This window comes from Jaculus jaculus, chromosome 6 (assembly GCF_020740685.1).
Source record: "Jaculus jaculus isolate mJacJac1 chromosome 6, mJacJac1.mat.Y.cur, whole genome shotgun sequence".
In the NCBI taxonomy this organism is placed as follows: Eukaryota; Metazoa; Chordata; class Mammalia; order Rodentia; family Dipodidae; genus Jaculus; species Jaculus jaculus.
The window spans coordinates 162,048,701-162,061,931 of NC_059107.1; the positions used below are offsets into that span (position 1 = coordinate 162,048,701).

At 48.3% G+C, this 13,231-nt stretch overlaps 1 protein-coding gene across 1 annotated transcript in view; it reads left to right on the forward strand.

Moving 5' to 3' along the window:
- The window catches only part of Fam118a (family with sequence similarity 118 member A), a 33,065-nt gene that overhangs the window by 9,167 nt on the left and 10,667 nt on the right, over window positions 1-13,231 (forward strand). The window contains exons 2-5 of the mRNA XM_045153413.1: window positions 6,681-6,791; window positions 7,422-7,674; window positions 10,649-10,870; window positions 12,253-12,381. Of these exons, the coding sequence (XP_045009348.1) occupies window positions 6,745-6,791; window positions 7,422-7,674; window positions 10,649-10,870; window positions 12,253-12,381 (651 nt within the window). The 5' untranslated portion in view covers window positions 6,681-6,744. The remainder of the gene's footprint in view (window positions 1-6,680; window positions 6,792-7,421; window positions 7,675-10,648; window positions 10,871-12,252; window positions 12,382-13,231) is intronic.

The window sequence follows — 13,231 nt, forward strand, 5'->3', positions numbered from 1 at the left end:
ACTGTTGTCTACTCTGATTGGCTTAGAGGAGTGGTGCTTAAGATGGGAGCAGAACACCAGAGGCCAGCTGTCCTTTGGAAACTTCTAGGATCAGGCTGTGGAAATCTCCCACTTGGATTTTGGTTTAAAAAAGAAGATGCTTTTGGGTAATGTCTAGGGTGTTGTGAGGTTTGAACCTCTAAGAGGCAGAACATGAGGTAATGACTTTAAACACATAGTGCTTATAAAAAACAGTGAATGTCTAAATACGGGCAGCTGTGCAGTTCCTCATCGCTTGCCACAGGGCTTTCCTTGGCAGCTGTTTTGATCCCTAGCGGCCTCTGCGCCTGTTGAGGTAAGAACCTGCACGTGTTTATTGCAAGGGCCCTGTGGAGCCTGCTCTAGACTCCCGCTCGGGCTGAGCCAGGTGAGAATTGAGCAGCTGCAGCCCAGAGCTGCAGATGGCAGTGACCTGTTCTCTCGTGAAACAGAAGTCAGTGTGCAGCCTGCAAAAGTGTAATTTGTTCATGTTTTTGCAGAGGCGTAAATATGACATTTAGGTTTTTTTAATGAGTCATACATAATAAGAGTGAAAAATGGTTGAACAATAATTGAAGGAATTAGAACTTTCAGGTTTTTACCATGTTAACAGTTAAAGGCCTGTGGCTTATGAGGCGCACTGGCTGACTACTGAAAATCTGTTGCAGATCCTCCTACCTCTCTGCCTCTCAATTGGTTGGATTAAAGGAGTGCACCACCATGCCTTCCTTAATTTGTTTAAATTATTTATTTGAATGCACAAGGTGGCACATGCATCTGGAGTTTATTTGCAGTGGCTGGAGGCCCTGGCATGCCATTCTGTCTCTCTGTCTCTCAAATAAATAATCTAAATTATTTCTTTGAGAGAAAGAGGGAGGGAGGGAGAGAAAATGGGTGCATTGGGGTCTCTAGCCACTGCAAACAAACTCCAGATGCATGCGCTAACTTGGGTACTGGAGAATTAAACCTGGGTCCTTAGGCTCACAGGCAAGTACCTTAATTATTAAACCATCCCTCCGGCCCTATTTTTTTTTTTTTTAAGATTTAAAAAATATTTTATTTATTTGAGAGTGAAAGAGATAGAACAAATGTGAATGGGCGCTCCAGGGCCTTTAGCTACTGCAAATGAACTGCAGACGCATGCGCCACCTAGTGTATCTGGCTTATGTGGGTACTGGAGAATTGAACCTGAGTCCTTAGGCTTTGCAGGCAAGCGCCTTAACCACTAAGCCATGTCTCTAGCCCTTATTGCTTTTTTGCTCGCATATGTGCATGTACATGTGAGTAGTGCGGCTTGTGTGTGTGTGCATGTATGTGTATGTGCCCTCGTGGCGCCCCACACACTTGCCTGCAGTGGGGGTTGCTCACCTGTCGTGGCCAGAGTAGAACCTCAGGCGTCCACTCCAACACTTCCCCTTGGCCTTGTTTTTTTTTTTAAATATTTTTATTTATTTATTTATTTATTTATTTGAGAGCGACAGACACAGAGAGAAAGACAGATAGAGGGAGAGAGAATGGGCGCGCCAGGGCTTCCAGCCTCTGCAAACGAACTCCAGACGCGTGCGCCCCCTTGTGCATCTGGCTAACGTGGGACCTGAGGAACCGAGCCTCGAACCAGGGTCCTTAAGCTTCACAGGCAAGTGCTTAACTGCTAAGCCATCTCTCCAGCCCTTATTTATTTATTCATTTATTTGACAGAGAAAGGGGGAGAGAGAGAATGAATGGGTGTGCCAGGGCCTCCAGACACTGCAAATGAACTCCAGACACGTGCACCCCCTTGTGTATCTGGCTAACTTGGGTCCTGGGGAAGCGAACCTGGATTCTTTGGCTTTGCAGGCAAATGCCTTAACCTCTAAGCCATCCCTCCAGCCCCCCCTTGGATCTTGTTTTGAGCCGGACTCTCCTTTGACCAGTTCAGGAGGTTGGCTGGGCTCTGATGACTCTTGGGTCTCTGCTCCACTGTGGGACTGGGGTTGCAGGTACATGTGGCCATGCCTAGCTCATTTACATAGGATCAGCCCTCATGCTTATGTCTGGGCATGATGTTCCATGTGGCTCTTACAGTCTTTTTTTCCCCCTCTTCCACAAAATTCCCTGAGTCGTGGTGGGTGAGTTAGTTTATTTCAGTGATGAGCTCTTAGGAGCCTCTGGATTTCTGCTTTGGTTGGTGTTGAGTATCCTCAGGGTCTGTCTCCTTCACCCTGGTGCCGATCATCAGGCTCGCCATGGAAGCAGCGCTACTGCTTGTCTGCCCTGGGCCTTGGTTGAAGGGCAAGGGGTGGTTTATCTCCTTGGGTCTCGCAATCTTTTGAAAAAGAAAAACAGATTCTCCAATGAAGAGTAAAGTCAGCACAGGTTAAATGGGATAAACATTACTAATTTAGGGAGAGTTTGATGTATGAAACCCCTCTTTTAGCCAAGGACTAGTGGGAGCTTGACATTGGAGAGCTAATCTTTGTCTCCATAGGTTTCTGACCTGGCTCCCAGTTCCAGACATGGGATTCTTTCCACTGAGCAGATCTCTTAGCCAATCAGAGAGCCATTGGTTCCCCACCACGGCTGTGTGCCACCTCTGCACTGGTGTGTGCATCTTGTCAGGCTGGTTGCTTCTGAGTGGCTGAGACCCCTTCTTGCTCTCAGCATTGTTGGCCTCTTTCCTTCAACAGCTCACGTAGTGCTTTCCAGCATTAGACAGGCTAACTGTCTGGAGACTGGCTCCAGCGGGTCTGTCCTTGTTCTGTGTCATTAGCATATGGTGTCCTTAGCAATAGGGTCTTCCTTTAACGTTAGGCAGGTGATCAAGTGCTGTCTTGTTTTGGGGACCTCTTAGGTCTCTCTGATCAACAGCTCAATGTTGGTAGCACTGATTTCTGGTATGGGAGTTACAGGCCACAGCCAATTTTTTTAAAGGTTAGGCTTCATGCCACGCTCTCTATGGCCCTTCTTCTTAGACACGCCCCCCCCCCCCCCCATACTCCTGCTGCGGGTTAAATCTTTTAGTTTGCCTTCAAGGAGAAAGGTTTCTGTGGTACCAGTTCGTTTTGGTTTAGTTTTGCATTTCTTTTCCCCCATCTTCTCCTTCTCCTCCCCCCAAACCCTTCCATTCCTATTGTCTGGCCCTCGAGTTGCCTATCAGATGTGCCAGCAACTCAGGCTGATCCCGGTTAGGAATCACAGATAAGTGAGAACACGCGGCGTTGGTTGTTCAGTGATTGTGTGTGTTCGCTGATGATCTGTTCCAAGTCCATCCATTTTCCTACAGATTTTTTTGAATTTTTTTTGTTGTTACTGCTGAGTAGAATTCCATTGTGTGTATGTACCACATCTTCATTATCCATTCATCCAGTGATGGGCATCTGGGTTGATTCCAGTTCTAAGCTATTATGAATTGAGCAGCTATAAACATGGTTGAGCAAATATCTCTGTAGTGAAGCATGGAGCATTTAGGATAAATGCCCAGTAAGGAAACAACTGGGTCTATTGGTGGCTCTATGTTCACAGTTTTCAGGAATCTCCAAATTGATTTCCATAGTGGTTGTACAAGTTTACATTCCCACCAGCAGTGAATGAGGGTTCCTTTATCCCCACATCCTTGCCAACATTTGTTGTTGCTTGATTTTATTTTTTTAATGATTGCCATCCTTAACAGAGTAAGGTGGAATCTCATAGTTGTTTTAATTTGCATTTCTCTGATGCTTAGGGATGATGAACATTTTTAAGTATGTGATAGCCATTTGTATTTCTTCCTCTGAGATCTCCCTATTGAGTTCTCTACCCCATTTTTTGAGTGGGTTGTTTGACTTTTTATTGTTTAGGTTTTTCAGTTCTTTGTAGATTCTAGATATTAGGCCTCTGTCAGTGGTATAGTTGGCAAAAATTTTCTCCCATTCTGTGGGTAATCTATTGGCTCTGATTATGGTATGTTTGTCTGTACAAAAGATTTTTAGCTTCATGAGATCCTACTGGTTGAGTGATTAATTTCCTGGCCTACTGTTCAGGAAGTCTTTCCCAACTCCTAAATCATGGAGAGTTCTTCCTGTTATTTTCTTCCAATACTTGAAGAGTTTCAGGTCTTATATTGAGGTCTTTCATCCATTTGGAGTTGATTTTTGTGCGTGGTGAGAGGAGTGGGTCTAGTTTCATTTTTCTACATGTGGTTACTCAGCTTTCCAGCACTGTCTGTTGAAGATGCTGTCTTTTGTACAGCCTACATTATTGGCACCTTTGTCAAGATTAGGCAGCTGTAGTTACTTGACCACACCTGGCCTTTTATGTAGATGCTGGGGATCTGAACTCAGGTCTTCTTGCTTTTGAGCCATTTCCCCAGCCCTTGAGATGTGGGTTTTGTTGGTGGCATTAGTCTGCTGGCTAGGGTCTATTTGAGGGTTGAGAGAGCCACGCACAGGCCTGAGCCCAGCAGTGTGGCTCCACAGTTTGGTTTGCAGAGCACTTTCCTTTTGGAGAGCCTTGAGCCATAGACACTTGGCCAGTCAGCATTCTTTTATAGCTGATAAAATTGAAGGTCAGTGAACTGCTACTTGATAATTGAAAACCCTGGGCTGAGACTCAGAGCTGCTTCTGTTATAGAGTGGAGAGATTATATATTATGTAGGGGAGATCCTTAATATTTCTTACTTTCCTTAGAACATTTCTAGTAGGTTATTAAAGCAAAATGTATTTGACCTTGTGTAATGACTGCAGTGAGTGAAAGCAAGCCAGCTTCACCGCCAGCTTTTCCTTGGGCAGGTGATAGCCTCTGCCAGCCGTGCTTTCTTGGCCTGTGGACTGATCTGTTAGCGTTGGGGCATGTCATGGGCAACTCAGGACTGTGGCTGAAGCTGTGAGCCCTTTACCCTGGGGAAGATGGAGACACGCATGTGCAGACTGTGCGTGTTCCCAAGGGTAACAGTAGGATCCCATTTAGCTCTCCAACCTTAAGATGCACTGTGTAGGGGCTGGAGAGATGGCTTAGCAGTTAAGCGCTTGTCTGTGAAGCCTAAGGACCCCGGTTCAAGGCTCGATTTCCCAGGACCCATGTTAGCCAGATGCACAAGGGGATGCATGCATCTGGAGTTCGTTTGCAGTGGCTGGAGGCCCTGGCATGCCCATTCTCTCTTTCTCTCTCTCTATCTGCCTCTTTCTCTCTCTGTCACTCTCAAATAATAAATAAAAATAAAACATATATATATTTTAAAAAGATACACTGTGTAAACCATTGAGTCTGTGTCGTTGTCCTGGAAACTTGCCTCTGGTGTTCTCATTCTAGTTGAGGGAAAATTTAGTGCAGGTGAGGAGGACAGGTGGGTCTCCATGCTGGTCAGGACGAGGGGAAGCAGCGATTCTCATGTTCCGTTGGCCGCCAGCGTGCAGTGAACTGTCACAGGCGTACTGGGACAGCTCTTAGTGCTCCTGTTTTTTTTAAACGTACACACACGCATGTGTTCATGGGTTTTCAGGTGCACATTGTGTGCACGTACATGTGGCAGCCAGAGGACCACTTCAGGTGTCATCGTTAGGCAGACAGGGTCTCTCGATGATCTGCAGCTCATCAGTTGGGCTAAACTGGCAGGCCGGAGAGTCCCAGGAATCCTTTATTTATGTACTTATTTATAAGAGAGAGAATGAATATGAGAATGAGAGAATGGGGCACCAGGGCCTCCTGCCACTGCAAACAAACTCCAGATGTGTATCTGGCTTTACATGGGTACTGGGGATTTGAGCCCAGATTGTCAGGCTTTACAAGTAAACGACTTTAACCACTGAGCCATCTCTCCAGCCCCATGAGTTCCAGGGACCCTTCTGTCTCTGCCTTCCTAGTACCAGGGATGTGCACCATCATGCCTGGAATTTTTACATGGGTCTTGGGATGTTACTCAGGTCTACTGACTGATCTATCTCCCCAGCCCCTATTGTTTGTATTGAGACAGGGTCTCACTATGTAGCCCAGGCCAGCCTTGAACGTAGGGTCCTCCTGCCTCAGCTTACGGAGTGCTGGGACACTGGGCATGCCCTGCTCCCGCACGGTAAGCAGCAGTTCTGTGGCTCAGAGCCTCTCCTCAGTAGACAGTTACAAGGAGATAAGAGCTCTGTACACCGAGCCAGCCACAGGCTTCCAGCATCCTGCAGCAGGGCTGTGGGTGAAGCCAGCTTATCCACATGCTGGGATCCCATGTGAGAAGCCTTACCTGTAGTTATGAGTAGTTTCTAACAACACGAGAATGTGCTTTATCCTAATGTGTGCAAAAGGTGATGGCTTAGATTTTTCAAGTATGTAAAATGTTTCAATAGAAAGTCTGAAGAGAAGTACACACATGGTAACACTGCTCAGAGACAGTGGAATAAGGCTTTTCTAAATAGGTTTTCTATATATTCCCTGTTACTAGTACATACTAGCTGTGGCACTAAGGGAAGAGATTTTGGAAAAATTGTAGCTCTAGAGATAGCTTGATGGGTAGAGCCCAAGCAGGCTTGTGTTCCGAAACGGATGGCCTGGAGCCACCAACCCCTGCCCACTCTGGGCTCCTGTGTGAGAGCTGCCATTTATCTGGCAGAGATTCTGCAGCCATTTTGGATGTATCTCTATAATAGGCATTTTCAGGTATTCTGACTTGAATGGAGATTCGGGACTTCTGATTTTAATCCCATCCTTCACTCTCTTCCAGAGTACTAGCAAGAGAGCCTTGACTGGGAAATAGAAGCGCCAGTTTTTCATTTTAGGATTCACAGATGGATTCAGTAGAAAAAACAATGAATAGAAGTGAACAGAAGTCAAGGTAAGTAAAGGCACTCATTGAGGCAAGCTTGTTGACTTCGTATAGCATTTGTCGGGGGTTTACGAGACAAAAGGGAAATCCACGCGTTAGGTCAGGAGAACGCATTGCTTTCTGCCAAGGCAGCCTACTGGCGACAGCTGTTTCCAGACCAAGAGCAGTCAGCTGGAGGCGGGGGTGCTTGTAGACCGAAGTACTCAGCAGGTTGTGCCCTGGGAAGCCGCAGCTGCTGCTCCCCGGAGAACAGGCTGCGTGGATGGATGGCAGAAAAAGAGCGTTTGCCAGAAATTTTCTTGACTGCCACAGCAAGTAGAGCAGTCTGTCATTACTTTGTACTTTGAAGCTCTGCTGCTGCAGAGGAGTTCGAGAGCTGGTGAGGTTTTCTTCATGAGCTTAGAACCGTGGGCAGCAGTCGTGGTGAGGCATGGCTGTCCCGTTCTCCGTGGAGCGAAGGGGGACACATTAGGTAAGTGCCCACAGAAGCAGGACAGGCTTGGCTTTCAGTATTGTGTGCAGGGATGGAGGTGTGGGTGGGCAGGGCCATATTTGACGTGAACATCATAAACTCTTCCACACTGGGGTGTGTCGTACTCCGAAGTGATTGTCCTCCTCTCCCGCTCTTGTTTGAAATAGGAAGTTTTTGAAAAGTCTGATCAGGAAACAGCCCCAAGAGCTCCTCCTGGTCATGGGCACAGGCGTGAGTGCAGCTGTGGCCCCGGGCATCCCCGCCCTGCGCTCGTGGAGGAGCTGCATTGAGGCTGTCATCGAGGCTGCGGAGCAGCTGGAGGTGCTGCACCCTGGCGACGTTGCGGAGTTTCGGAGGAAGGTGACGAAGGACCGGGACCTGCTGGTTGTGGCCCACGATCTGATCCGGAAGATGTCACCTGTGAGTTAAACACTCAGGTTGCACAGGGCCAGCTCTGGCTCTGGGTCAGGCTGGGGGAGAGTGAGCTGAACATTGGCCCTCCATGATGAGTGAGGGTGCTCCTCAGCAGAGGCTCCAGCTTTCAGGACAACATCCTTCTGAACGGAGCTGTTGGGGCCTGGAGAGATGGCCTAGTGGTTAAGGCACTTGCCTGCAGAGCCTAGCAACCTTGGTTCGATTTCCCTGGACCCACATAAAGCCAGATGCACAAAATGGTGCATGCATCTGGAATTCGTTTGCAGTGGCTGGAGGCCCTGGTGTGCCCATTCTCTCTTTTTCCTTGTTTCTGCTTGTGAACAGACAAACTGGACCACTGGGCTGTCTGTGGAGCCTGCAGAAGCCCAGGCAGCGCCCTCTGTTCTGCACAACTGTTTCTGCGCATTGTGCTTACTATAACGTGATGCGAGCTTTGTGAGCTTGTGGCCTTTGATGCTTGAATGTTCTGTGGGGGCATTTAGATGTGAATAGGCTAGTCATGTCTCCTCAGAGAACAGCCAGTCCCCAGAAAACTTTGTTGTAATTGTTTTGAGGTAGGGTCTCACTCTAGCCCAAGCTGACCTGGAACTTACTCTGTAGTCCCAGGTTGGCATCAAACTCACAGTGATCCTCCTACCTCAGCTCCCAAGTGCTGGGATTAAAGGAGTGAACCACCACGCTGGGCCCCAGAAGACATTGTAAGATGGAAGGAGCCATAGCTCCTGTCTGCTGGTAGACATGGTAGAGGGGCGCACAGTTGGTAGTGCAGGGGACAGTCACTGAGAGTTGCATGGCTCAGGGGTCTTGGACAGGCCAGAGCTAGATTGTGAGTGGCTGTTGTCTGGTCACCAGTGTGGAGGAGGCTTGAACAGGCTTCTTCTAATAGTCGTCTGAGGAGAGGTGAGGAGAGACTGGGAGATGTGCTCCTAGGGGAAAGTGGAGAAGTGGGGTTGGTCAACAGGAAAGTCAGGAGAGCTTTTGGGCCAAAAGAGGCATAAAATGGTGGGGCTTCCGTGTGCTGGAGACTTAGTGTCACATTGACACCTGGGGAGGCAGCCCAGGAGAGCGCCATGCTCCATGGTGCTAGAGACCTGGGTTCTCCCATCCCTATCTTGTGTGAGAAGTTGGCTGCCCTATTTATTTTTTAATTTTTATAAATTTATGTTTTTATTTTAGAAAGAGAGAGAGAAAGAGAGAGAGAACTGGCATGCCAAGACCTCAGCCACTGCAATTGAACTCCAGATGCTTGGGCCACCTAGTGGGCATGTGCAGCCTTATGCTTGCCTCACCTTTATGTGTCTGGTTTATGTGGGATCTGGTGGGTCCTTAAGCATCGCAGGCAAGCCTGGTAATCACTAAGCCATCTCTCCAGTCCCTGCCCTATTTCTTGTGAATAATCTGTAGACTCCTTCCAGTGGGTAGGAAGGAGATGGGGCAATTAGGCCTTTTTTTTTCCTCTGGCATACTCTGCAGTCACCTAAAGCACTGTCCTGCCTGTCTTGCCCCTCCCTCCCAACCAGGGCTACATCCAGCTTACAAGGCCCTGTGGGGTGCTTTTAGCTCTATTCATCAGGCACAACTGCCACCAGAGGCAGGGTCTGGCAGAGCATGGCCCTGGTCCAAACCTGTCCTGCTGCTATTTTCATAAAGTTATGTTGGCTCATGTCCATGTCCTCTTGCCAGCACATTGTCTGTAGCAGCTTTCATGGCCCTGTGACTAGACTTGAGTAGATGCCATGCTATAGCTGCAGGTCTAACGTACTTACCTCTGCCCTTTGGTAGACAAAGCGTGCTGATCCCACATACAGAAAGAGGAGTGGAGGTAAGTCCACCAGAACAAGGCCAGGGACACAGATGGTTTAGTTGGTAGTGCCAATGGCCCTTGTTGTCACTGGTGGGAGGCCGCTTGTGTGGATCTTTGTTTGATCTAGGAGGTTCAACATCTGGAGTACCTTGAACTCATCTTTGTGCGCGCGTGTACACACACACACACACACACATGTTTGAAAACTGCTTGAGGCAGAATTAGGTGAGGCCAGTCAGGCGACTTCCTGCCATGCTTGACGGTTTGGGAGCAGGCATGGAGGATGCCAAGTTGGTTTCATCAGGGAGCTCCAGTGCCATGGAGAATGGTGAGGATGAGCAGGCATCTCCAGGGGAGATGTTTTGAAGCCCCACTGCCCTCTGGGAGAAGGAAGGCCCTGGGTGGGAGCAGTGTGTGTGGTGGCTCAAGGTCTTGACTTGAGGCTACAGTGGTGCTCACACTGGGTGCTGGTCTCCCGGGGGGCATGGGGTCTCCTGACCTGTGTGCACCAGATCTGTCTGCTCCTCTGGGCCCCTGTAGCACAGCTGTGCTTGCTGTTAGCACTTGTTCCCGCAAACCTTGGTTTTACCTCTTCCAAGTCTTCCTACTGAACTTCTCAGCAGCTGACGGAACTGCCTTTCTGTTTCTGAGATGCAGTGGGCCAGTTCACATTCCATTAGGGGAGGCAGCCACGTCTGCAGCTGTCAGGGAAGCTGGACTCACCCCTGCAGTCTTCCTAGCCCCTTGTGACCTGGTTCTGGGCCTCCCCTTCCAATGCTTCCCCTCCCTTCCGTCCTGCCACATGGGCTCCTTGCTGACCCCTGGTCCACATGTGCCTTTGTACTTGCTCCTCTCCCTGCTTGCACCATTCTGGAAGCTCTTGCTGTTCAGTCTCTGCTTAGGCATCTGCTGTCAGGGGCCTTGTGTAGGCCCTTGATCTGTCCACCCTGCTCCCTACCCACCCCTCTCTCTGCTTTCCTATCCCGTGGTGCTCATCACCACGATACTCATGGGTCCGCCCGAACTGTCCCTCTCCTCTGAGGCATACTTCTCTCCTTTCCTGTGAACTGCTGTATTTCAGTTACACCTGCTTAGGTCATAGGAGTTGCCGAGCTCTGAAGAGACATTTCCTAACTCTTGTTCACCTCCCCATAGCGCACAGGCGACACCAAGCCTAACTTCTTCCAAGATTGCCTGATGGAGGTTTTTGACAGCCTGGAGCAGCACATCCAGAGCCCCATAGTGCTGCAGTCCATCCTCAGCCTGATGGACAGAGGCACCATGGTACTGACCACCAACTATGACAATCTGCTGGAGATCTTCGGGCAGCAGAAGAACAAGCCCATGGAGTCCCTGGACTTGAAGAACAAGACAAAGGTATGGGTCAGGCCTGGCAGCTTGAGCAGATGCTGCCATGGCACAAAAGAGCTTTCACTTAAGGCAGTGAGTCAGGACTGCTGGTGCCCCTGACAAAAGGGACACTGAGTCAGCCCTCAGAGCCACACCACTGGAGCCTGTGCCTTCACCTCTCATGATGCTCTGTGCTGCATTTGCCGGTGTCTTTCTCCTCCTGTAGTCTGCAGAGGTTCTCACCTGTTGTTCATTTTGTCCCCATGGGAGCTAACTGTACACACTTAATAGTATGACACCCACAGCCCCACCAGTATGAATTTTGTCATATATGCAAAATTTCCCATCCTCAATTTTTTTTTGTTTTTTTGGAGATAGGGTCTCACTCTAGCTCAGGCTCACCTGGAATTCACTCTGTAGTCTCAGGCTGGCCTCTAACTCACAGCGATCCTCCTACATCTGCATCCTGCGTGCTGGCATTAAAGGCGTGCACCATCATGCCCGGCTGTCTACTTGCTTTTGAGACAGTATCTTTTATTATCACTGGCTGGCCAGAAAGCCCCAGGAATCTATGAGTTGGATCCTAAGACTAAATTCTAATTGTTACTCTTCTGTTTCTTTTTTTTATATATATAATTTTTTTCTGAGAGAGAGGGAGGGAGGGAGAATTGGTATGTCAGGGCCTCCAGCCACTGAAGTTGAACTCCAGACATCTGTACCACCTAGTAGGCATGTGTGACCTTGTGTTTGCCTCACCTTTATGCATCTGGCTAACGTGGGATCTGGAGAGTAAACCATGGGTCCTTAGGCTTTGCAGGCAAGTGCCTTCACCACTAAGCCATCTCTCCAGCCCTGCTCTTGATTTTCAGCTGAAATGACTATACATGTGTATTTGAGGAATGCTTTTCCCCTTGTATATTGTATATATTATTTTTTCTTTGGTATAAAAATCATATATATATATATATATATATATATATATATATATATATATATATATATATATATATATATGCGCATGTAATGTATGGAACTATAGCCGAGGAGTAGGACACTTGCCTAAGGTAGGCAAGACCCTGGCTTCCACCTGCAGCACTGCAAGCAGAATTAACAATGACCCCAGAACAGAATACTTCTTGAAATGTGACATAGAGCTTTGAAGGGCTTGTCCCCCCTGAAGCAGTCACTCCAAAGTTTGCTGTCACTGCTGAAGTTACACTTCTGCACATGTCAGTCTTCAAAAGCAATCTTGTTGAGGCTCTGGGATGAGTACCTAGAGCCAGCGGCTGAGTTTCTGTGTTTCAGAGGTGTAATTATAAGCTGAAACCATGCATCTGAGTGTAGGTAGTTTTCTTATATCTGCATGAAATAACCCAGCTGTTTTCTTTGTCTTGCTTGGATTTTGATAGGTCCTTCAGTGGGCAAGAGGCCACATCAAGTATGGAGTGCTTCATATTCATGGCTTATACACAGACCCTTGTGGGATGGTATTGGATCCATCGGGATATAAAGATGTCACTCAAGACCCAGAAGTAATGGTATGGTTTATCTCCTTTTGGCCTTTGTTGCCTGCTCTGGGGAATTCATAGTGGCCACCAGCAGCTATGAATTATTTGGCTGCAGTCTAAGGGTTATGCTTTCCTGTTCTTGGCTCTGTCTCTGGGCCCTGGCTGGCACCTGCAGTTGAATAGATGCTCAGTGTCCATTTGACTAAGGAGGAAACGCGTACTTCCTTGGAAAGCACAGTTCTCTTCCCTGTCGGTGCCAGCACCAGCCATTCATTCTGCCAGAGATGTAGCAGAAGGTTAGGGTGTGAGGCCCGTGGCCTCGGCTCTGCTCTCTGTTGTTCTCGGACATCAGCTCTCTCTACTCGGGCGTCTTCCTGTCTGCAGGTCTCTCCTTCCTCTGATTCGCAGTCTTTTTAGCTTCCTATATTTCACACTTACTCTGGGCTAAGGGTCTGACATACGCAAGGCCTTGGGTTCCATCCCTAATGCTGCAAATCAAACAGTAACACTTCATTGTCTGCAAGGTCTTCTTGTTGCCGTCAACAGAATGAAGAGTGGGAAATTCTGTGTCTGGCATGTTATAAATGCTTCTGTCCTAGCACTTTTTTTTGAGACTTTCATGTAGTCTGGGCTGGCCTTTAGCTTGTTAAGAAGCCGAGGCTGGCCTTGAACTCTATCCTGCGTCACCTCTTCTCATGTGTGGTTCCAGGCATCACCACCATGCTCGGCTGTCAGCACCTCGACTTGAGGCATCTTTGTGGGTTTGTTGGTGAGCTCAGGGTCAGACTGTGACCTGTATCACCAGGGCTGGTGTCAGTGAGTGAGCGTAGGCAGTTAGAAGTCATGCTGCTGTCTGGCTCTGAATAAGCCTTGTGCTGGT